Source organism: Lepidochelys olivacea, assembly GCF_965140295.1.
Source record: "Lepidochelys olivacea isolate rLepOli2 genome assembly, chromosome: 1".
NCBI lineage: Eukaryota > Metazoa > Chordata > Testudines > Cheloniidae > Lepidochelys > Lepidochelys olivacea.
The window spans coordinates 220,191,331-220,217,487 of NC_140411.1; the positions used below are offsets into that span (position 1 = coordinate 220,191,331).

Below are 26,157 nucleotides of genomic sequence, written 5' to 3' on the forward strand. Positions count from 1 at the left end.
TTTGGAAGGGGAAAATGTACCATTGAGGACTGTGCCTTTAAGGGCTGGGTTCAACACAGTCTGGGCTGGGCACTGGGAAGGTCTTATGGTTACACACAGGCCATCGGAACCAGACATAAAATACAGCAGAACTCTTGCAGGCACCTTAAGGACTGAGTGATCACAGACCACTACACGTCATCATAAAAGTGCAATTATTACTGATACTTCTGTCCGTTTCCATCCCTTCATTTTTCTGCAAGATAAGGTTATTTATTCTTTGTTCAACAAACAGTAGGAAAAAACCCAGACTGACAAAATGACATTTTACCTCCACCTTGTAAATGTTAGATGGATGATCCCTCTTCCCACATTTGAAGGTGACTGTTTTACAGCAGCTATCTGGTACCACTCGGCCACTGGACTCTATGGACAGGATATAGATACTGTGCTGCCAATCATCAGAGCTATTGCTGCCACAGCACTTGAACTGCAATGGAAAGGAAATGCCAACATTCAGTGGATGGCATGACATTATCCTCATGAGAAGACAACTAAGTAACGTTGAGCCACTTATCAATTAAAACGTACATCCCTTATCAGTTTGTAGATACGCCAAGGGGATGGATGTGTTAGCCACTCAGTATCGTCTCTGGCCATGTCAGTGATCACTCTCTGGGGGCACACACTCAATCGTGGGGCCCGATTCTGATCTCACACTGGTTTTACAATAGTTAAACTCCACTGGCTCCAGCAGTTACTCCTTATTGATACCAGTGTAAATGAAATCAGAATCAGGCCCAGCGACCGTAACTGTTGCAAAACCAATTCAGTCAAATTTACAGACGTAATCACTGATTTGGAGTCGCCTCTGTTTTTGCATCTCCACTTTGAGAACAGTAGGGGTAGCTATCTGAAGACTCAGACTTTCAGATAAGCTTCTTTCAGAGGTTTGCCTGAACTTCTGTGGTCTGGGAATTAGAACCAAGCTCAGCCCATCTCATGAGATTTCCAGCTCAGCCCATCTCATGAGATTTCCAGCAACTAGTAATATTAAATGGAACATGAGCTGGGACAAACAGCTAGGCAGCAGCAATGTGAGCAACAGAAGGTTTCCTTACGTCTTGCTGCAGGCGATCGACGGAATGTGTGATGTGTGTTTTCCCAGGAAGAGCATAATTCTCAGTCAGGGTCCGGGTCAGGTGCTGTTTCAGCACCTGGCTTAGCTGTACACCAATGAGAAAAGTCATAATGAATACATTCTAGAAGGAAATGTGCATATTTGCTTTAGGTTTTAGATCCCTCCAAGGCATGATTCAGATCTTTCTTATTTCAGTGTAAATCAGGAATAAGTCCCCAGTGTCAGTAAAACTGGTGTGAAGCTGGAATCAGGCGATATATATATATATATCCTAAATTGGTGAAAACTTCTTTTAAAATGTGCTTAAAGTGACATATGCCCTAAACAAACAGGACATTCAAAGGCCCAGATGGCCCAAGATTCTAAGTGTCCATAAATAGAAAACAAAACAAAAAAAAACCAAGAAAGGTCAGACACCAAACCTTCTGTTCCCTGAACTATTGTTCTGTATCTTATCTTGTGTTTGCTTGTTTCGTTAGGTTGCATAAGCTCTTCAGAGAAGAGATCACATATTAATCTAGATTTGCAAAATGCAGTGTTAAATTACAGAGCTATGTAAAATGATAATAATATAATAAACAGGAAATGAAAAATATAATTGATATTAAGACCAGATCATTAACTGCAATCTAAATTATTAAAATAAATTAAAGGTATGGGGGATGAGCAACATTATGAGGCTGGTAATAACTTCATAGAGTATTAATCAGATTGATGGAACTCTGGGTTCATACTACAGGCCTTTGAAAGTCAGTGTGAGCTGGCTCCTTATCTACGATTAGACTACTGGGATTTAAAATGTGAATAAAATAAAGTGTTCCAGAAAAGACAATGAGCCTGATTCTGATCTCAGGAACGCTGATTTAAAATAAGAGGTAACTCCTTTGAAGTCAGTGAAGTTACACTGGTGTGAAATCAGAATCAGGCCCGAGATTTCCAGGAGAGAAAAAATACACAGAGCGCATGGAGAGATTCTGCAGGATGGAACAGCAAAAGAACCCAAAATAATCTTTCAAAGCAGAAAAAGAATAGTTTCACTGTTGTATAACGTGCAACACTGGCCAAAATATAATACTCCCTTCATGGTTTATGTGGGAGTATTGCTGGTGAGCGAATGGTGTTTTTTGGAAAGGCATCCACAATTAAAGTCAGCAAGTAAAACGTTGTCTAATTCTACAAAATTAAACCCAATTCCCATTCATACAAATTCACTTTTTTTTTTAACTGATCAAATATACCAGCTAGCGGGAGGGAGAACAGCAGATTAGGGCTTGGGAACTGGTCCCACACAATATGTGCCCCAGTCTAATGTTGCCTCTGTTCTAAACCAGGGTAAGGCTGTTGGCTTCAGAGATATTCCAGGATAAATGAGATTAGAATCTTTACCTTTCTGAGGGCTTGTCTACATTTACAGCACTGCAGCGCTTAGTGAAGATGCCACCTGTGCCGAACAAGAGAGAGCTTCTCCTGTCACCATAGCACTGTCTACATTGGGGGCTGGGTCATTGTGGATTTGTAGTAGTGATGAGACCATGGAAAGGCCTCCCATGTTTTGCCACTACCAGTTTTTGGGGATGTAGGTTTCTCAACTGCCTGCTAGGTGCCATGCAGTTCAGAGAGCTGGAGAAACTATCCCAATGGGAGAGGGACAGAGGAGCTTGAACCCAGCCTTTGAGCTAGGTTTGTTTTGTTTTAAATGCAGGTCCCCAGGGCTAGCAGTGGAAATGGGGAGCTCAACTAGATTGCTGAAACTGTGCTACGGGGCATCCCTCTCCAGTTGGAACAGGGCTTCTAGGGGAGGAGGGAGCTTTCCTTTGTGTTGGAAGAGATGAGAGGTTTTCTACCCAGCAGTAACATTCTGTATGTGTTGGTGGGACTCAGACTGTCATAGGCAGGACACTGGACTAGATGAACCAATGTTCCGAACCGGCTTATTTTCCAATTTATGCTATGAATGTGTCGGAACAACAAGTTACAAACTTACCCAGTCTCAAGCACATTCCTTTGCACTGTTATTGTCTGCAGCGTTCTCAAGGGGTTCCCCCTTTTGTAAGACGAGGGCTGAAACCCAGCAGAAATGCCCAGAGGAGTCAGGCAGGAGCAACATCGAAAGGGCCGCCACACACCCCTTTTTGCTGAGCTCTGCCTCAGCGCCTCATCTGTAAAATGGGGAGAACAGAGCTTCTCTACCTCTTGGGGTGCTGAGAGCTGCTTAGATACTATAGTAATGGGGGCCACTTAAGTAGCTAACACAGGGTCACATGGCGGGAAGACAAAATGGCAGATCAAAGTGTACACTGTACAAGTTGGCTTGCCTCAGAACTTGGGGAGAGGAAGAACCAGGGGTTCTATCTGCTGCTCTTCTCCCATATCCTATGGGGGAGGCAGAGCTAAATTAGATGGGACTGGGATTTGTGTTCCTCAGCCCAGCAATGTTTTCCTGTGGTTTAGAGCCTTATTATGTGGCCTTGCTTTGTGCAACAGTATTTGGCCCTATGGATTTAAGAAAATACTTTGGATAACTTTTACAAAACACTAATATTTTCAATGAATTTCTATTGAGCTCTTATAAGAAGGGACTTTCTTAACCCAGCCTTGCCGACAGATATTTATTGCTGTAACGTCAAAAATATAGATAAAACAAACCTTCCAGCTTACCCTTTGATAGTAAACATAGGCAAGAACTCCAGCAACCAGCTCAATAAGGAAGATCAAAAGGAGCATGGAGAAATACTGCAAGGGGAAAACAAAAAATAACCCCAGTTGTATCTGATTAGAAAAACTGGACAACATAGCTTCCCAAAGGAAGTGAAAACATGTTCCTACAAAGTCAGGAACTCTGACACTCTTATGTTTGAGAGATGGTAATCTCATGAAGGTCTGAAGTAACTTTTCCACAAAGAAGCAAGTAGAGTAAGACGGTTCAAGGGCTAGGGGGGTAGCCTAGGACTTGGGAGATTTGGATTCAATTCCTTATTCAGCCACCGTCTTCACATGTGACCTTGGTCTCCCAGTGCCTCATCTGTAAAATGGGGAGAATAGTGCTTCTCTACCTCTTGAGGTGCTCAGAGCTGTTACATACTATAGTAATGGGGGCCACTTAAGTAGCTAACACAGATTGACAGAAACGTGCTGAGCAGGAAATGAAGGAGTTTGGAACCAAAGAGAAGACTACCAAAGGAAGAGCAAGTGGGGATAAAAGGAAAAGATGGGAAGGCCATGGCCAATGGGAAGAACAAGGAGGAGGATGCTAATGAGTTCCTTTATCAGAGACACTGGCTTTAACAAACATTTGTCTCCCTTGTTAAGAAATCATGGCCGGTTTGCAGCAATTCATATTACTAGGAAGATCCTCTAGGAAGGTACCTAGCTGAGCATGCTTGTCTAGTGCATCTAAGGGTAACACCATAGTTTAGAACCTGCTTCAGCAAAGCACATAAACATGGGCTTACAACCATACTTACTTAGCAAAGCAATTATGCACATACCTAGTAGCCAATGTGCTCAAGTGCTTTGCTGAACTGGGGCCTTAAACATTAACGGCTTTTCACACTAAGCATGGCCCAAAGCAGATTTTATAAGTTCATAAGCCTATTTTGCAGCCATTTAAAAACAAAACCATAACAACAAAAGCAACCTAGCAAAGCAAATGTACACTGAGTAATCTGCACTTGGAAAACTTCAAGTTCAAGGCTTTGGCTGGTTTCACGCTCGCTCTCTCCTACACCCTATTCATGGGCGGCGGGGGGAGAGAAGGTTTTCTTAACAGTGGGAAAACTGCACTGTGTGCCTCATCCCTTTCACAAATTAAAAGCAGTGATTTCTAGAAATATTCATGTCAGCATAGGCCAATCACATGAAATTTCAGCCCCAAAGATGACAAAAATCGCTAAAAATTATGAGCATCTACAAATTGGGATTAGAATGTAAACTGTTTTACAACCTTAATTAATGTATAATGATCAACATCTGTGCCCACTGTAAAGAACCCAATCCTGGTCATTTATTGAAGTTTAATTTCTCAGTTTATTCCATTGCCTCTTTTTGACCTGTAAATAATAATTCTGAGAGAGGCATTTTCCCATTACCCAGTACAGAATATAGTAATTAGAGGGTCTCAGAACCTGGGCTCCAGCCTGAGCAGGAACACCTACCCTGTTATTTTTAGCTCTGGAGTGAGAGCCCTGCAAGGACGAGTCCTGTAAGTGTCAACGATGCTACTCATAGGCATAAAATTAAGCATGCCTATAAGTGTTTGCAGGATCAGGACCCAATGTCTCGGCTTTGAGAATCAAGCTGGGTTCTCTCCTTGCACATCAACTGCAATGGGGATTCTGCAGGCCGAAGTATGTGCTCAGAGACACATGCATAAACATCATTGTCTTCAGTAAGTTTGCAAAAGTGCAACTAATTGGCCCTGTAACTGGAACCTAAAACAGTTCTGTTGATGCTCAAGAAGGAATACAATCCAGCTCCCTCTCTGTGAGCTTTTCTGGTTTTTCAGGGCTAACATGCTGACCACCTGCTTGGCTCATCAGCAGGCTCTGAACCTGGGATCTTCAGCATGAGGCTCAATAGCTTGAGCAAAAGGAGAAACTCCTCTAGCTGGCCGCCATAATAGAGTCTTATCCTCTTATGAGGACCAGCCCCTAGGGCTGGGGTAGTCAGCAAGCGAACTGCAATCTGGACTGCCAGGTGCTTCTGAACAGACCCCAAAATCTTTTTATTTACTTATTATCATTATTGGGTTTTTTTAACTTTCTCTGGAGTCTGGACCTTTACTATACCTTGACCAAGAAATTTGGACCTTGACAAAAAATAATTGACTACCTCTGCCCTAGGGGGGGACAAAAACAACCATTGTACAAGTCAGGGTTACACTGACAAGAGTAAAAAGAAAAAAGAAATAATTTGGCACTAAGATTATGGCTCTGAATATATGTAGGCAGCAGATTTACAAAGGGTCGTTTTCAAGGTAGAACCAGAGTACAAAGAATTAATTGCTTTTATACCTTTGAATATTTGTTCTTCAAATTTATCTCCTTCTATACAAGTGCATGTGCTGTTCTATTACCGGCCGCAAGGCTAGATACCCACTTTTGAAAGGATGGTAGTTAGGGCCAAATGAACGTTTGTACCTTACCCTCTACCATACTGGGGTCTTCCCCTCCATCCCGGGGTATGCAGTCTAGCCATGACACTAATATAGTATCCTTAGGAGTAGTATTATTCACTTTAGGTTGTTGCTAACAAGGTGACCTCCTGTGTTTTTCTTGCATATCTCCCATTCAAGTATTGGCCAAACACAACTCTGCTTAACATACAAGGAGGGAAAAGAGCTCAACCAGAAACGTGACCACTGCAGACTAAGGCAAACCTGACTGTATGACTGCCATCAGTGGCAGACTTGGAAACAGGGGAAACTTGTGTAAATTGACTTCAGTGGAGCTATGCTGAGTTACACCATCAAAGCATCTGGCCCTCCAACTGCAATTAAAGACTTACACCAGAGTAAGAGGGAAATCAGGGCCTAACTCCATTGACTTCAGTGGAGAGAATTCTGATTTACTCTAGTGTAAAACAGAGGAGAATGGGGACTTTGTTTTCAAAACATCACCCTGTTCATTTCTATTGAGAACTACTGCTCACCTTCTTCACTTGCAGAGGGCTGAGATGAGCAAAACTGGATACACTTTGCTCTTAATGATACTATATGAAAGGAACCCCCTGCAGTTTTTTTCACAGCTATTGAAATAACTCTCAGAGTCAGAGCCATGTCAATATCAGCATTTTACCATGACTGCATTCTTTTTCTTAGTACATAGAATCCCAGTCAGAGAACACAGTCAGCTTGATTCTCTTCACCTGTACGCTGGTGTAAACTGGGAGTAACTCTGTTGAAGTCAATAGAGTAATATCAGGGGAAAATCAGAATCAGGCAATCTAAATGCTCACAAGGACCCATTATTAACGGAATGATACAGTACACAAAGCACCACTGAAATGGTCTTTTTGTATAGCATCTATAGGAGGTCCATATCCATGGTATGACGTTATGCATATTAAAAATTCTGGCTCAATGTAAATATTGTACATGCACTTAAATTGACTGTATTAGTGCTTTCTAGAACATAAAAGGACCAGTACTACATTATAAACCCATAGAGAGAAAATTTTCATTTTACTGTAATACTCCTGTATGTTTATGCCGCACCTGTCAACCCAGAGAAATCCCAGAGTGCTTTACCAACTACCTACCACTGAAACACACGTGCTTCTGGGGAGAAACACAGCAGCTGTTTTAACAGAACAAAGCACAGAACACACAGAGTCCGAGGGATGCCAAGCGAAGTGTATCATATCCAGTTAAAACTGCAGGGACATCAAGAAGGCAGAATGTAATTAACAGAACTGAAACGAATCCAAGGTGAGAAAGGTTAACAAATAATCCTACTTACGTTAAGGTTACCATTCAGGACGTTGGTGTTATGACTCATTAAGCTCTCTGGAGCTGGGACCATCTCATTGTTATATGTCTGTATTGTACCTAGCACAATGGGGCCCTGGCCTCTAGCTACTACTATAATTAAAATAAAATAAAATAAATAATAATAAATAAATATGTTGGCTAGAGAAATGCCAAGGAAGCCTGGAACCTTTCAATTGCTTTCTTTTGGAATTGGACAGCAACAAGGAAGCCAGGGATTCTGTAAGTTTTGGGGTGTCACTCCTGACCGCATCTGCGGAAGTAAGGATGAAAGGGCAGAATCCAACCTCCCCAACCCTATAGAAGTATAAGAAAGAAACTCCTCAAGTTAAAACTCATGGAGTTTCCTCTCCCCTCTGTGGGTTATTCCAGCACACAATGGACCCCTATAGTAACAAAAGTTAAAATAGTGAAACTAAATATAACCATGGCATTAAAGAGCTGTTCCTCTTTAGAAAGCACATGGAAAAAGTGCTGGGATGCTTTGTTTTAATACAGCTATTTTACCCTTCAGAATACAAAGCAACTTGCCAAAATCTGAGAAAATGTTAAAAATTATTCCTTTCCATTAATCTTTTTTTTTTTTTTTTTTTGAGCTCTGGAGGTGGATCATTATGCTGGTAATTTTACAGTTGATGCATTTGTTACATGGGAATCTAAGAACAGTGATTAGAATGCTTGCCTCATTAACTTGTCACTTCTCCTGCTAATCTCCTCCACACCTGCGTGTCTTACATATTGAAAAATAGTAAGGTTCTGAGAGTATTGTGAGAAATTAACATCCAATAACATCTAGGTCAAATGATGAGAATTCAATTTTCAGGCTAGATTTTTTTGGAAAACCACAAGCTTACCAAAACCCATCTAGTTTCTGTGTTTCAGTCCGAAATTCATTTCTGACACCACCTGGGACACCAAATGCATATTGAAAAGTAGTACTTGTGGCACCTTAGAAACTAACACATTTATTTGAGCAAAAGCTTTCGTGAGCTACAGCTCACTTCATTGGATGCATGCAGTGGAAAATACAGTGGGGAGATTTTATATGAACAAAGAACATGAAACAATGGGTGTTACCATACACACTGCAAAGAGAATGATCAGGTGAGGTGAGCTATTATCAGCAGGAGAGAAAAAAACCCTTTTGTAGTGATAATCAAGGTGGGCCATTTCCAGCAGTTGACAAGAACGTGTGAGGAATAGTGGGGGGTAGGGGGGAGGGAATAAACATGGGGAAATAGTTTTACTTTATGTAATGGCACATCCACTCCCAGTCTTTATTCAAGCCTAATGTAATGGTCTCCAGTTTGCAAATTAATTCCAATTCAGCAGTCTCTCATTGGAGTCTGTTTTTGAAGTTTTTTTGCTGAAGAATTGCAACTTTTAGGTCTGTAATCGAGTGACCAGAGAGCCTGAAGTGTTCTCCGACTGGTTTTTGAATGTTATAATTCCTGACGTCTGATTTGTGTCCATTTATTCTTTTACGTAGAGACTGTCCAGTTTGGCCAAGGTACATGGCAGAGGGGCATTGCTGGCACATGATGGCATATATAACATTGGTAGATGTGCAGGTGAACGAGCCTCTGATAGTGTGGCTGATGTGTTTAGGCCCTATGATGGTGTCCCCTGAATAGATATGTAGACACAGTTGGCAACGGGCTTTGTTGCAAGGATAGGTTCCTGAGTTAGTGTTTTTGTTGTGTGGTGTGTGGTTGCTGGTGAGTACTTGGAATTATAACATTCAAAAACCAGTCGGAGAACACTTCAGTCTCTCTGGTCACTTGATTACAAACCCAAAAGTTGCAATTCTTCAACAAAAAAAACTTCAAAAACAGACTCCAACAAGAGACTGCTGAATTAGAATTAATTTGCAAACTGAACACCATTACATTAGGCTTGAATAAAGACTGGGAGTGGATGTGTCATTACACAAAGTAAAACTATTTCCCCATGTTTATTTTCACCTCCTCCTCCCCCCCCCCCCCCAGCCCCATTCCTCACACTTTCTTGTCAACTGCTGGAAATGGCCCACCTTGATTATCACTATCAAAAGGGTTTGTTTTTTTTCTCTCTCTCTCTCTCTCCTGCTGGTAATAGCTCACCTTACCTGATCACTCTAGTTGCAGTGTGTATGGTAACACCTATTGTTTCATGTTCTCTATGCATATAAATCTCCCCACTGTATTTTCCACTGAATGGATCCGATGAAGTGAGCTGTAGCTCACGAAAGCTTATGCTCAAATAAATTTGTTAGTCTCTAAGGTGCCACAAGTCCTCCTTTTCTTTTTCGGATACAGACTAACATGGCTGCCACTCTGAAACCTGTCAAATGCATATTGCTTTTTTTTTTTTTTTAAGGGGAATGTTAACAAAAGGATGGCTTCATTTTGTCAGCACCAATTCATGTGTCACTGAAACAGCATTACAAATACAACTCCAGGGTTCTCCTAAAAGAATATAATTGCTATGGTTGCTATTGAAGAGAAAAATTATACCTTCTTTTAATGGCAGTCTAAATTACTACATGCCATCACCTCACAGGGATTTTTTAAAAATCAAGTTATCTATTAATACTTAGTCAAGTCATCAGAAATCTTTCTAGAAATGTAAAGAGTAAAAGAAATATCAGACAAAAGTGTCTTTTAAATGCCTCTTTCTTTCCTAGTAAATAAATGTGCCGAGGAAGCTAGTGGCATGCTCAGAATAAATACACTTGCCTCATGAGAAACGCTGTTTGTTTGGTGGTAAAAATAAAGCCAGTCTATTTTTTTTCCAGCAGCTCTTGAAGATTCTTTCCCCATCAACACAGAGTTCTGATTCATTAGTTAAATGAGGATGGCAATTATGGCTCAAACCCCAAGCCCAGCATCCCGTCTGATTAGTTTGGCTAGACTCCGGGTAGATATGCAGGGAGCTGGGGAAAGAAGATTCTGCTACAGAGCTGCTCACTAGACCTACTTCACCACTACAGAGGCCAACCTGGAGGCCTGCTGAAGCCCTCTCTTGCCTGAGAGTGAAGAAAAGGTGATAGTTGTGGGAAAGGATCATTACAGCAGCCCCTCTCACAAGCCTTGCACCTGACTCATGCCCGTGCATGCTGCCACAAAGGGGCCTCACGCAGAGTGGGGTCGTGAATAGCACAGGTTCCATTGCAAAAGGACACTCTGTCTATGGAGGAAGGGACTGGATTGAATCCAACTGATAAAGTATAAGAAAACCCAGTGCTGAACCAAGGCCTGATCTGCACACAGCCTTGTATCAACCTAGTTGCACATATACCTACACTTAAACGGGTCTCCCACTGACATAAGTGACCTGTTACAGAGACACAGTAACACCACTTCCCCAAGTGGTGTCGAGCCATGATCAACGTACTGAGATCAATGCAGCATGAGTGTAGACACTACGTTACCGACGTTGACCCTTACAGTCCTCCAGCAGCTGTCCCACAATGCCTGATGCTGACTGTTCTGGTCACAATTGTGAAATCTACTGCCCAGGGGGTCACGGAGACCAGAAAGCCTCCCTCTCCTTTAAAGCCCTGTGAAATGTCTTTTCCTGACTGTCCATCTTGGCAAGCACACCTAGCAGCTCTTCACCGTTGCCAAGAACTGCCCATTTGTACTACATGCTCCAGACTACCTCTGGCTTGTGACAGGAGATGTTGAATCTCCCGGGCCTGGGGGGAGAAGAGGCTGTGCAGGCACAGTTACGGACCAGCCACAGAAATGTGGACAACTACGAGCAGATTGCACGGGGGATTCAGGAGAAGGGGGCACGACAGGGACCAAGAGCAGCGCGGCATGAAAGTGAAGGAACTGCGGTAGGCCTCCCTGGCCTTCCGATATGCCTGACAGTCAATCCAGAGCCAAGCCATGGATCTGTCATTTTTACAAGGAGCTGTGCTGTGAGCCGGGATCCATTTGAGACTCTATCGCGGTCCAGTCAGTCCCAGCAGTTGAGCATGGGTGAGCTCGATGCAAACGAAGGATCCTTGGGTAAGCGTGTGAATTTATTTCCTATTACAGTGATGGCACCCCCAACTTAACAAGCCACAGCTATTGACTTTGCATTAATTTACTCGTACTAGAGGCGGCAGTGGTACAACAAAGAGAGGTAGCACTGTTTGCTTTTCATTCCCCTGTCGAGTCAGCCAAGGGGGCGCCATGCAGAGCAGTTTGTTCATGTACACAGGGATGTTTCTTAAATCCTCCTGAGAGATCTGGATGACACTTTTATGGAGGCACTGTGCAATCCTCTCCCAAAAGCTTCCAGAGATGGCAACCTTATTTCTTTCTCTGCAGGAGGACACTTTCCCACACGAGTCAGTTATAACTTCAGCGGGCACCATTGCAGTACAGAGACTAGCAGCATATGGGCCTGGGCTGCTTCAGGACGCCAGCTGCAGCTATGTTCTCTCTGCTTTTGTTACCCTCACAAATGAGGTATCAGCTAAAATAACCACCACTTGTGGAAAACGGTGCCAGTATTCAGGGCCATTGCCTAAAATACTCATAGCTTCATGCAACTGAGCAATTCCCTCTTCATTTCCGTCATCCCTGGTGGGCCAGGCTCAGCATGGTTGGTGCTGTGAGTGGCACTGTGCACAAAACTCCAAAGCAGAAGTGTCAATAAGCAGGTCTTGTGCAAAACTTTAGGGTAGCAAGGGAGGGAGTTCTGAACCTTAACATTTGATTTCTGTTGCAACTATACTGACAATGGTACCTCTGTGCGTTTTATCTGCAGCTGCAGCAGCCTTGAGGGTTCCCCCTACACACCCATGGAATGCCAGAGCCAGATAAGGCGGAGAAAGAAGAGGACTTGGGAATGACATGTTCAATGAGATCCCGCAAGCCAGTGCTGCATCAGACTGTGAACAGAGTCAGAGGGCCTGGAGTGTGAACACTGAGCACAGCCTGGAGAAGGAAAGAGCAGACTGGAGCAAGGCCCAGGACTCCCAGCAGGGAAAGGAGACGGAGCTGCACAAGGACATAATGGGGCTTCTCCAGCAGCAAACACAGATGCTGCAGACTCTTGTGGACCTACAGGTTCAACAATCATGGGCTCATCTCTTTTTGCAATCCATGCAGCACCTCCCTACACCATTCCATGTCGAACCGGGGATCACAGACGTACCCCTACCACTTCCCACCAGGGGACATTAAGGACAACTACAGCTTCACATACATGACATGTGAAAACTAAGGTTGCTGTATGTGTAACTAAACTGGATATGAGTGTTCTTTCCCCGGTCAAATTGTATTCCATTAATATATTAAGTTTTTAATGTATTTGCTTTTAAATTGCACATAATTTTTTTTACATTTATTTTATTACTGAATAATTTGGAACATAATTCACCTTGATTAGTTCACATGTGCTGTAGAGTGTCCAGCAGTTCTGAAAGCACCTGTTTACTTATTACTGTACAGTGTGACACAACTCATAGGATCAGTGACAAACAGTTTAATAATCACAAATGTACAGGCGCTGCACAATTCCTAACAGGTCCCAAAACAGCAGGGTCAGACAGAACATGGTACACTACAATGCATTACTATGGCTGATGGTAAAAATGCTCTTTCAAAGCTTCCCTGAGCAGCTTAGCTCTACATTGAGCTAGGGCAGAGGTGTGTAAACTGCGGCCCGCGGGCCACATCTGGCCCGCAGGACCATCCTGCCTGGCCCCTGAGCTCCCAGCCAGGGAGGCTAGCCCCCGGCCCCTCCCCTGCTGTTCCCTGCCCCCCACAGCCTCAGCTCGCCATGCTGCCAGCGCTCTGGCCCACCGCTCCTGCTGGGCAGTGCAGCAGTGCGGCTGGCTCTGGCATGGTAAGGGGGCGGGGAGCGGCGGTTCCTGGGGGGCAGTCGGGGACAGGGGGAGGTTGGATGGGTCGGGAGTTCTGGGGGAGGGGGGAGGTCAGGGAACAGGGGGATAGATAGGTGTGGGAGTCCCAGGGGTGGCCTGTCAGGGGGCAGGAGTGTGGATAGGGGTCGGGGCAGTTGGATAGGTATGGGAGTCCCAGGGGGCCTGTCAGGAGGCGGGGGTGTGGATAGCGGACGGGGCAGTCAGGGGACAGGTAGAAGGGGGAGTTGGATAGGGGGTGGGGTCCTGGTGGGGTGGTTGGGGACAAGGAGTGGGAGGGTTGGATGGGTCGGGGGTTCTGAGGGGGGCAGGAAGTGGGAGAGGGAGGATGGGGGTGGGGGCCGGGCTGTTTGGGGAGGCACAGCCTTCCCTACCTGGCCCTCCATATAGTTTTGCAACCCTGATGTGGCCCCCGGGCCAAAAAGTTTGCCCACCCCTGAGCTAGGGTGACCAGATGTCCCATTTTTAAAGGCCCGTTTTTTGGGACTTTTTCTTATATAGGCGCCTATTACCCTCCACCCCCTGTCCTGTTTTTTCACAGTTGCTATCTGGTCACCCTACGTTGAGCTCTTCTCATAGCCCTTGTGTCTGACTGTTCAAACTAAGCAAACAGCCACCCCCCTCCGCCCTAGCGGCAGCTTCTTCCCTTTGGTTCACAAATATTATGCAGGACATAAGAGGCAGTTAGAACCACTGGGATATTTTTTTCACTGCGATCCAGTTTGGTGAGTAAGCAACGCCATTATCCTTTCAATCTACCAAACACACTTTCAATTGTCATTCTGCACCTGCTGAGCCACAGTTGAATTCTTCCATGGCACTGCCCAGCTGGCCGACATACAGCTTCATGAGGCAGAGGAGCAAGAAATAGGCTGTGTTCCCCATGATTACTACTGGCTTTTATGCATTGCCACTGATAAACCACCATTTGGGAAAGAAATGCCCTGTTTATAGCTTTCTGAATGGTCCTTTGTTCTTAAAGACGTAAGCATCATTCATGTTCCCTGGCCAGCCCACGCTGATGTCAGTGAAGTGTTACCAGTGATCCAGCAATGCTTGCACAGTGATAGAAAAGTAGCCCTTTCCGTTGATGTACTCTGTGGCAAGATGGTCTGGTATCAAAATAGGTATGTGTGCTGTCTATTGCTCCATCACAGTTCAGGAACCCTACTGCCGAAAATCCATCCACTATGTCCTGCACCTTGTGCAGAGTCAGTCTTGCTTAGCAGAAGAGGATTAATGGCCCTGCACACTTGCATGACAACAGCCCCCACAATGAATTTTCCACTGACTCAGCAATCCAGCACTGCAAGTTTCCACAAATGTGATCGCTGCTCGCTTCTCCACGATCAGTGCAGCTCTCACTCTGGTGTCCCTTGCGCTGGGGCGAGCTCGGCACACAGATCCAGGAATGTAGCCTTGTGCATCTGAAAGTTCTGCAGCCCCTGCTTGTCATCCCAAACCTGCGTTATGATGTGAACCCACCAGTCAGTGCTCATTTCTTGGGCCCATAAGCAGCACTGCATGATTTGCAGCTGCTTTATGAATGCCACCGCATGTCCCACAGTGATCTGTCCTCCGTGAAACCATCATGTTCCACGCTAATTCGGTTCTTCTTATGGCAATGCAGATACTAGAATATTCTGCATTCGGTGCTTGCAAAGCTCAAGACAATTGTGCAGAGCTGTGCAGGCCCCATGCTTCTGTCAGAGATGGCAGACAGTGATGAGGGCCACGCAAGTTAGTGAGTTTTTTTTTTTTAAAGTGCAAAAATTATGGGCTATAGATGACATTATGGGATGGAGACAGCTGCACACTGGGAAGTTAATTCCTTGCTCCCAGTCCCCCATTTGCGACTCATTTCTGCCCCATCAGGCATTGCCAAAACTTCCCAAAAGACAGTGCACTGGATGGTGGTGGGTGGCCCACTGCGCTGTCCATCAACACAAGCACTCCTGAGGATGCACAAGTGACATATTAATTGCATGGCCAAATTATGGGGGCCAAAGTCTGTAGTGCAGACATGGCCTCAGACTACTCACAAACACACGGAAGAGTTAAGAACAGCAGGTCAAATGCTGTTCAATTTACTTCAACTGAAGCTAATGAGGCTCCTCACATGAGTAAAGTGAGAAGCAATGTAGAAGAGGATTGTGGCATACAATTAAAGCCTGGGTTAAAAAACAGTCCAAGGCACTGATCCCGCAAGCAGTTCCACCAAGGCTGACCACACTGGGATCAGGACGCTTGCTCTAGGGTTGCCACTGGTCCCAGTTTTCCCAGGATCAGCCCTTTTTTTAAAAAGGTAGCTGTCCTGGGAAATCTGTAAGTCTTCCTAGGACACAAAGTCCCATTTTTGTTGGTCTTGCCCCATCTTGTTCCCCCAACCTCTAGTGACTGCAAAGTGTGCATGGGGAAGAATGGGGCAGTCAGGACCTGCGCAGACGGATCTCTAGCTCTCGAGGGTCTGGGAGCTGAGACATTGGGGTGATTCAGGAACAGTGGGTGGGACAGAGGGAGCACGGCACCAGCAGCACCCAATCACCACCACACAGATACCAGCGGTGGGTGTCACTGCCAGGTGGGAGTGGGATAGATCTGGCTGGCACCAGGTTTTGCTTGGAGAAGTTGGTCACTGGGGCAGCCCCATGAGCAGGAACCCACAGGGGCTGCTCCCCTCTCCTGAGAGTGGGGTGGGTGGATGTCTCAATATTCAAGAGGTGGCAAGCTCCGTAGAATGGGTGATGAGGAGGCTCAGGTGGGAGCAGGGAGAGGAGGTGATGGTGAAGGGACTCACTTAAGGAAGCACCCAGAGGTGCTTGGGGTTGAGCAACAATGATCCCCTCCCAGCTGCCACTGCCCACTACAACATCAGGTTAGCTCCCCAACCTCCATTCCCTTATGTGTCCAAGTGCAGCACACACCACCATGCCCGGGTCAGGTCTGAGGGCATGGCTGCGCTTGCTGTCCTCCGTGGGGAAAAAGGCGGAGCTCGTTCCAGTGACAGGCCAGGAATGCCCACACTGGGAATGGAAGGAAGCTTTCCTGAAGGGCAGGCCAAGACTACAGCCCAACTTTCCAGCCAGGCTGTAACCTCAAGCACTGAAGCATGGAAGAGTAAAAGGAGAACTGAAGGGCTGGTTCACTTTTTGACTTCCTTTAAAAAACACACAATGCCTCCTAACTCCCCCCCCCCCCAAAAAAAAACATGTTTGTTTTGTTTGTTGAATGTTTGTTAGTTAAGTTAGTTCTGATTCTCTGTTCCTTCCCTGGGGACTACATCTTCTCATGGTGGGAAGGCTTGTGTCTCCCAATGACCCTGGGAACTGTTGTTGTTGGAATTTTGTCTCCTGGTAGGGCCTCCCACGCTGGACATGTCAAAGGGTAGGGACCAGACGAAAAGCTATCCGCTAGTCCTCCAAGTTGGGGGTTGAGCACTAGTCCAACAGCCTATCCTTGTGAAAACATTAAGTTATAGAACATAACAAGGATTCAGATTCAGATGTTTTTCTGTTATTTGGTTGCTGCTCCACATTGTGTGTGTGTGTGTGGGAGTTAAATTAGTCTCTCTCTTCCTCACACAATTCCTCCCGAATTACCTCCTCCCCAGTTGTAGCAAATTAAACACATCACAGACAGCAGCAATATTAGTGATGTCAGTATGCACACACTGAGTAAACCAAATGTGATGCAAAATCACTTGCTATTCCACATTATTTGGAATAAAAGTTAAAGAGGCAAGGTGTGGTTCTTTAGACAACTCCTCCCAACTCCCTCCCCCAACATCAACTTTGTTCTGTGACTGCAGTACCACACACAGAAAAGTAAAAAAACCTAAGATTATTATCAGGGGCTGTTAGCAAGGCAACTACTTGCTGCCCTTTCCACCTTATTTGGAAGAATGTAAGTTAAAGGGCAGGAGAGAAGGTATATTCCTTCCGAAGCTACCTCTGCCTCCCACAGCACACCAACAATATATGTTCTGTGAACAGTCAGCACCACCCATAATAGTAAACAAAGCCATTAAAGTGTAAAATCACTTGCTCTTTATGCAGTATTTGGAATTCAACAAAGCTAAACGTGTGTGTGTGTGTGTGTGTGTGAGAGGTGTGTTTCCTCACACAACGCCTTCCAAATCCTTCCCCACGCCTAAGGGGACCTAATACATGAACATCCCCTCAACAGTGTCCTCCTCCTTCCCCTTTCCAGCCATGTCCTCAGGGTCTTCCCGTAGGCTGCAAGCTGGTGCCCTGTGTTACACTAAGGTTGTGTTCTAGGGGAAGACAGTGTCTATTTGTTTGGATGAATGAAAGCCTCTCCACATTCCCTGTGGAGTGAGATGTGTGCCTGTTGGAGACAAAAGCATCCACTGCACTAAAGAGGTGCTCCAAATAGATGCTTGATGGTGGGCAGGAGACGTTGGTGACAACCACCCAATGCATGTTGGCCACACATCCTTCATCAGCTGCCAATAACAAAGAGTGTCTGAGTTAGTGGGTACCAGCATCACATCTTGAAAATATCCCTCCACCTTCCTCTCAGCAGCAGAGCATTCCTCCTCCTCAGGATTGGACCAGGCAATGTGGACCCCTCCAAAGTTCTCCAGTCTGTGCCAAAGGGAGGAGGATTTTTTGCTCTCTGCCTCAGCAACACCCATGGTGGTACTCTCCTCCTGCTGCAGCATCTGCTATGGTGTTAGGTCTTGGTGGTGAAGGTATCTTCAATGACTACAGGCAACAGCTTCAAGCCACAATGTCTGTCAGTGTCTTTTTCACCTGGATTGTTCTTGCCTCACTGTACCCTGCCTCATTTTTCCCAAGAAGGAAATGATGGTGCTTTTGAATCAGGTCTAGATATGTTGCCACCCAGTACTGCTCCTGCTCCTTGATGCCTTGGAGATGGCAATTTTCCAGACAGCATGACTCCCACCAGGGATTCCCCAGTGAAGTCACTGTTACTGGAAGTGGGTCTGTATGCATCTCAGTTCTCTCTCCAGCAGGCACTGCAAGAGAATTACTTGGCTGACCCCGGCATCGTCCTCACTGACTGGCTGTGTGACTTCACAGTCCTGTAGGAGATTGACTTCTTCATAACCAGCCAATGGGCAGGTACAATTTGGAGGCTGGTGTGGAGCCATGGAGATAGAATGCTGCTACGGAGTCCCTGCACATAAAGACATGCCAGTGTGTGAAAGGTGGAGTTCACCTGGTCACCACCGCCTGCATCACCTGGTGGCGAGGCAGTTTGTATGAGTCCTGCAGTTGTCTAAGTGTGCAGCACATTGCACTGGACCGGCTGAAGACGCTGCAGAGCTTCCTGGCCATTGTCAGTAGTGTCTGCACCAGCGCATCATGATCTAGAAATTTCTTGCTTACTGCCTCAGTCTGTCAAGGCAAGGGACATGCTGGAAACCACTATCCTGCTTTATTTTGTGATTTTGCTCCAACATCCACTGGCAAAACCCAGCAGAGATGGTGTGGAGCCCAGGCCCCCCTCTGTGAGAGCACACATTTTGTCCAAGATGTCACTAGAGGTGTGCTCTTTTTCACTCCCACACATGGAGAGTGATGTGACGTTGAATGAGGGTGTACATGTTGCCAATGCTGTTGCTAACCCAGTGGTTCTGTAACAGACAGAGACCACGTGTCAGTGGTCAGGTACACATTCCCGCCTTCACACTACCCAGCCCACGCTGTACTGCGCTTCTCACACCAGCACACAGATCTGGTGCTGCCTTTTTAGCAAAATAGGAGAAGCTGCCTAGGGATCTGCCACCTGGCGCAGCTGCAGCCTCAAAGCATCTGAACCCTTCACCTTCCACCGGGGAGAAAGGAAGCGTGTCCACGGCCAGCATCCTCACACGTTCTGTAGCCAGTTTCACTGCCATAAGGGCCTTGCAATGATATTTTTGCCTGCTTCTGAAAAGACTCCACTGTGGTCCGTGGAGTGATCCTGCCTGATTTAGCAGATGAGATCATGGAAAGTGTTGGTGGTGTCAGCCTCTCTGACTCAGTAGACCCAGTGCTTGTTTGCTTTCCTCCTGAGCTAACCTTTTGTGGCACGTTTGTGTTCCATTAGTTTTAGCAGGCCCAGTGTCACCAGTCTTTTGGTGTCATGGACCAGATTGACTCTATGTCGGTACAGGTGGCCAATGGCAGAGGCACTGTCCCCATCATCAGGCTGGGAATGGTTCCAAACCCAGAAACTTGCCTGTTTGCCTTTGGCAGGAAGGGACTGGGGTCTTATAGCTGGTGATGGTTGCTGCTGAGTTAAATGCCGTGTGGAAGCATTGCCTTCTTCCCCCTAAACAATGTCCAGCCGAGGTGGAGGTGGTGACCTGCTCCCCACCTATGGGCTGTGACTAACAGTCACAACCTTTCCAGAACTGATTGAGCTGATGGCCTCTGGACTGATTGAGCCTGCTGCTGCTATGCTGGCTCCAGAAAAAGAAACCTCGTGTAGTGCCAGACTAACCTCTTTTTCCTTCTCACCATTAGCATCACCATCACCTGCACCTGGAGAGGTCCATTTTGCCCCAGGATCCTCTTCAGAGGAGCCTCATGCCTCTGGGACAGTCAGATCCACTGGTTCCCCTGCCTTCGCTTCCTGGAGTTCACACTGCAGCGCCAACCCAACAGCTTCTCCACTGAGCAAGACTCCAGAAGCAAAGGTCTTCCTTCCTCCTCCCCCTTCTGAAGCACTGCACAAAAGAATCCTGCTTGTGCGAAGCCTCAAGCTACGGTCTCCTGGATCAACTAACGCAGCTCTCGGACTGTGGCCGTACGAGCAATGAGGAGACATTGCCGCTTGAACCGGCAGCGCTGTCAGAGCCCGATCTTTTTCTTTGAGGAGACTGAAATAACTGCTGCTTTACGGTCCCTGTTTTCCTCTTGCAAAAAAGTGTGTGTGGTGGGGTGGGGGGGAAAGGCAGGCTTCATGGAAGTGAGGTGAAATCAAGGAACAGTTGCTGCTACCCACAGCAGTAGAATCATCAGCCAGCGCAGGTATAGGGTCAGAAAACGAACACCTTACTGTCCCACTGCTGGGAGAATCTTCTCCAAAAGCTACGGCTTCCTATATTTCTTTCCCCAAAGATGCAGTCTATTCGGCTGTGGAGCTCCAAACAAACTTCAGGAAGCTACACTGAACCGACTGGGGATAAATGTGCTCTCATTCTATGAAAACATACCCACGGCAACACGTGACAGACGACGCAGAATTGGCATTTCCAACATCAGCTCGAAACGAAATGGGAAACTCGGAACAAAAAGCTAAAGTCAAAATGAAACAGAAACTCAGAACAGAATGATAAAGCTGGAACGAAACAAACGAAAAATTCAGAATGAAATTCTAAAGTTGGAACAAAACAAAATGGTAACATCAAAACAAAATAAGACAGTTTACAAATTTCTCCAATTGCTCTGAAAATCTCTTGTTGAAAGTTTTGTTGAGGCCAATTCAAGTTTGCAAAAATATTCCTTTGATGAATTGGTATCTTCTGATGTAAAATGCGTTCATCAGAAAATTCTCAACCAGCTCTCCACAGTACCTATGTGGAGCCTCACAGAAGTCAATGGGACTCTGCATCAAGGCAGGAATCCGAGGGCATGGAGCAGTTTCTAAGATAAGGGCCTAAAACATGACGATGTGTATGAAAGAAAACTAGTAAAAGAAAACGGAACTCTATCCTATATTTAATAATAATGGCCACAGGTCAGGTTTTTCCTGGCCATCAATAACAAGCTGGAGGAGTTGAGGCTAGAGGCAGGGCAGGTCTTGCTATCTTTTTCCTGTGGATTATGGCACGTAAAACAGGAGTTGCTGGTTGTTAAACAAACTACTATTACCCTGTTCATTAAAAAATAAATAAAAAGAAGACCGTTCCTCTCCAAAACTCTCCAACTGTAAATTCCTGCTGCAAGAATGATGAAATGCCAGATCTTAAAATAAATAAAGCCAAGAAGTCACGGTTTCTTTTGGCAGACCAGAGATGAAGTAATGGGAAGGTCTAAAGAGACAAAGATCAGTTAAATGTGACCCCAGATGTAAATTCTGTTTAAATAAATAAATAAATAAATAATTTAGCTGTAATAAACTCGAGGAAAACTGCATCAATGTTTCCATGACATTAAACAACAAAAAAGGAAACAGTTTAAAAAGAAAATAGACATCTCCCTCCAGCATTTGCAATGCAATTATCGCAACATAATGCAAGTGAATAACAACCTGAAAACGTAAAGGTCAGGACTGTTTTTGGTGAACAGGTAGAGAGAGAGAGAAATGATCAAATAAAGAGAAGAATCTCATCAGTGAAAACTAAATTACTTTTTAAAAAGTAGTTCCGTTTTAACTTCCAAAGGCGATGGCAGTAAAATAGAGGGGGAAACTTTTAAAAAAATATATAATACTTAACTAAAAACAAAAAGTCACACTTGCAGCATAATAATCCTCTGCATTTACACAACACCTTTCATTTGAAAAAAAATAAAATTAAAAAAAATCACAAAGCACACGTCACCCTCATTCTGATGCCCTATCTTGCTGTGTGCTGTACAGACACCTAATGAGAGACAGTCCTTGCCCTAAAGCATTTACAATATAAATAGACAGGACAGACAAAGGGTGGGAGAGGAAACAGAGCCACAGAGAAACGAGGTGACCTGCCCAACGTGATACATGGCCAGGAACAGAACTCAAGCCTCCCGACTCCTAAAGCAATGTTCTATGCACTACATGTGCTACCTCTCAGATTAACTGATTCAGCCCCATGGCATTCCTGAGATATAGAATAAGTATTTATTATACACATTTTACAGAGGAGGCACCTGAAACAGATGTTAGAATATGCGTTCAAGGTCACACCGTGTGGCAGTGGCAGAACTGGGAACAGAATCCAGATGTTTTGGGTTTCAGTCATCTGTTGCAGTTACGAGATACACTGCTCTCAAGTAAAAGAATTTACTGGGAATATTCTTCAGCGTAACATCTGTGCTGGCAAAGCGAGGAGCTAAGTGGGGAGCAGCGCCTTTCCACAGGACCCATCAGAAAGGTCTGAACCCAATGCACAGCATGGAAAATTCACTACCTTCGTTAGAGACCACCAGCATTGCACACACACAAAAAGGGAACTTGCTACAGTGGTGGAGACGAAAATTCAACCAATAACTATTACCAATAAGTTTCAAAATGTCACATCACTCATTTCCCAACACAAACTTCCTGCTACCCCATTCTTTTCTGTAGCCAACAGAAAAACCCCATCAAACCTTTCTCTTCAACAAAAAATGAAAAGTCATTTCCTTTTTCTTCTGTAGTGAAACAATGCTTAAGAAAACTCTGAACTCTGTTCCACCTAGCTCATTTGCAGGCCTCTATAGACACAAGCTTGTTCTTGGTCCAGAATTTTGCCACTCCTTTGGCTGACATCAAAACAGAGCTGGAGAATGGGAATCCAGATGTTTGGCTTCACAGATTTCTGTAATTCAGCACTTAACCCACAAGGTCAGAACTCTTCATGAGCTGGAAGCTACATTTCTGAGGTAGCAAGATAAATAAATTAATCCAGGTTATAGAATCTCTCCTGTTTCTTAAAATCCTATGGTTAAAGACTCCGGGCCTGAGTCTCATTTACAGTAAGACTCTGGCAGTGTAAAGGAGTGTTAAAATGGCAATAACCTATCTTTACACTGTGACATACCACCTCCTTTGCCTGTTGTGCTCAGTGTTCCCCCCCTCTGGTGGTGGTGGGGACCTGGAGTAAATCAGTCCCACTCTGGAGAGCTTTTATTCCTCGCTTGGGTTTATTTTTCAGTATTAACAAGATGGGCCTCAAGATGGGCCTCAGGAATACTCTTCAGCAAAACCAAAGAAACAAATTCATAACACACAAAAAAAGGAATATCTTTCTCTGTCCCCTTTCTGGGGTGTTGTCTTGTTATGCATGCCCCGAGGTGCCTGTACTTCCCCAAACAGGCAGTTATCTTAGTTGCTTCCCCTATAAGGGGGAGAGCAGCCTTCCACCTCTCAGAAACCTTTTCTCCCTGCTGCCTCTAGTCCTACTACAGCTTGTCTCTCCTCTTCCTCTCTTACCAGAGAGGTGGTTTTAAAGGTCACGGGCAGCCCTTAACTGGACTGAGGTGTCCCTCATTGACTGAGGTAACCCCTTTCCAGCTCATGGGGAAAGGGCCTTTATCATTCTAGGGCTGACGTACCTGCCTCCCACCACTCTCTTAGAGCTGTCAGGCCAGACTTTGTTACAACACCCACTTTAATGTTTTTGTTCCCAGCCCAGCCACTGAACTAATAGTGATGAACAAGTCATGTAATCTCAGGTTCCTCATAGATTTATAGATACTAAGGTCAGAAGGGACCATTATGATCACCTAGTCTGACCTCCTGCACAATGCAGGCCACAGAATTTCACCCACCACTCCTGCAAAAAACCTCACACCTATATCTGTGTGATTGAAGTCCTCAAATCATAGTTTAAAGACTTCAAGGAGCAGAGAATCCTCCAGCAAGTGACCCGTGACCCATGCTACAGAGGAAGGCGAAAAACCTCCAGGGCCTCTTCCAATCTGCCCTGGAGTAAAATTCCTTCCCGACCCCAAACATGGCAATCAGCTAAACCCTGAGCATATGGGCAAGATTCATCAGCCAGATACTACAGAAAATTCTTTCCTGGGTAACTCGGATCCCACCCCACCTAATATCCCAGCACAGGCCATTGGGCCTATTTACATGAATATTTAATTACCAAAACCATGTTATCCCATCATACCATCTCCTCCATAAACTTATCGAGTTTAATCTTAAAGCCAGATAGATCTTTTGCCCTCATCTGTAACTTAGGTACAATAAGGCCAGAACAGTGTAATGGGCCCTTAGTACAAATGAGGATCACACAGTGTGGGTCTGATTCTCATGTCGGGTCATCTTACTATACTGGTAAAAGTGCCACTTTGCCAGTACAGCTGCGTCACACTACAGCGCTCTAGTACAGGGCTATTCTTATACCAGCAAATATGCTCCTAGTGCAGACACGGTCTTATGGACACATGAAAAGAATGAAAGGGCTTGTAGAGCTAAGCAGAGATGTGCAAGGATCTCAGGGCAGGAATTGAGGCAATTTCAGGATTCGGCCTATTGCAAAATTGGGACTCATCTAAATCACCTTTGATTCACCTTTCTGTCCCTCACGGCAGCATAATAAAGAACAAGAAGAGAGTCTGGTGTCTTAGACAGGTTCCTAGGGCTACATACAGACCGTATTCCAAAATGTTACACATTTTAGGGTCATTTGAGACTTTACTTGAATTCCTAATCACTGAAGAATTCAGGCTTTGCCCTAATGAGAGTCAGTCAACCCTCACAAAAATATTTCTGGGGGACATTTTGTAACAGAATGTGTCACTGGTTTCTTTAGCACTTGCCCAGATCTACTGTCAGCATGGGTAGTTTAAGCCCTGGTCTACACTAGGACTTTAGGTCGAATTTAGCAGCATTAAATCGATGTAAACCTGCACCCGTCCACATGATGAAGCCCTTTATTTCGACTTAAAGGGCTCTTAAAATCGATTTCCTTACTCCACCCCTGACAAGTGGATTAGCGCTTAAATCGGCCTTGCCGGCTCGAATTTGGGGTACTGTGGACACAATTCGACGGTATTGGCCTCCGGGAGCTATCCCGGAGTGCTCCATTTTGACTGCTCTGGACAGCACTCTCAACTCAGATGCACTGGCCAGGTAGACAGGAAAAGAACCGCGAACTTTTGAATCTCATTTCCTGTTTGGCCAGCGTGGCAAGCTGCAGGTGACCATGCAGAGCTCATCAGCAGAGGTGACCATGATGGAGTCCCAGAATCGCAAAAGAGCTCCAGCATGGACTGAACGGGAGGTACGGGATCTGATCGCTGTATGGGGAGAGGAATCCGTGCTATCAGAACTCCGTTCCAGTTTTCGAAATGCCAAAACCTTTGTCAAAATCTCCCAGGGCATGAAGGACAGAGGCCATAACAGGGACCCGAAGCAGTGCCGCGTGAAACTGAAGGAGCTGAGGCAAGCCTACCAGAAAACCAGAGAGGCGAACGGCCGCTCCGGGTCAGAGCCCCAAACATGCCGCTTCTATGATGAGCTGCATGCCATTTTAGGGGGTTCAGCCACCACTACCCCAGCCATGTTGTTTGACTCCTTCAATGGAGATGGAGGCAATACGGAAGCAGGTTTTGGGGACGAAGAAAGAGAAGGAGAAGGAGAAGATGATGATGAGGTTGTAGATAGCTCACAGCAAGCAAGCGGAGAAACCGGTTTTCCTGACAGCCAGGAACTGTTTCTCACCATGGACCTGGAGCCAGTACCCCCCGAACCCACCCAAGGCTGTCTCCTGGACCCAGCAGGCGGAGAAGGGACCTCCGGTGAGTGTACCTTTTAAAATACTATACATGGTTTAAAAGCAAGCATGTGAAAGGATTACTTTGCCCTGGCATTCGCGGCTCTCCTGGATATACTCCCAAAGCCTTTGCAAAAGGTTTCTGGGGAGGGCAGCCTTATTGCGTCCTTCATGGTAGGACACTTTACCACTCCAGGCCAGTAACACGTACTCGGGAATCATTGTACAACAAAGCATTGCAGTGTATGTTTGCTGGCGTTCAAACAACATCCGTTCTTTATCTCTCTGTGTTATCCTCA

The 26,157-nt window shown here is 45.4% G+C and overlaps 1 protein-coding gene across 10 annotated transcripts in view; it reads right to left on the bottom strand.

Annotated features, from left to right (window-relative positions):
• The window catches only part of TSPAN11 (tetraspanin 11), a 219,058-nt gene that overhangs the window by 113,372 nt on the left and 79,529 nt on the right, over positions 1-26,157 (bottom strand). For 8 of the 10 annotated variants that reach the window (XM_084623710.1, XM_084623709.1, XM_084623703.1 and 5 more), the window contains 3 exons: positions 3,779-3,853; positions 1,101-1,205; positions 311-469 (listed from right to left, as the gene is read on the bottom strand). In XM_084623710.1, the coding sequence (XP_084479836.1) occupies positions 311-469; positions 1,101-1,205; positions 3,779-3,853 (339 nt within the window). The remainder of the gene's footprint in view (positions 1-310; positions 470-1,100; positions 1,206-3,778; positions 3,854-26,157) is intronic. The other 2 variants (XM_084623707.1, XM_084623705.1) reach the window with 2 other exon arrangements.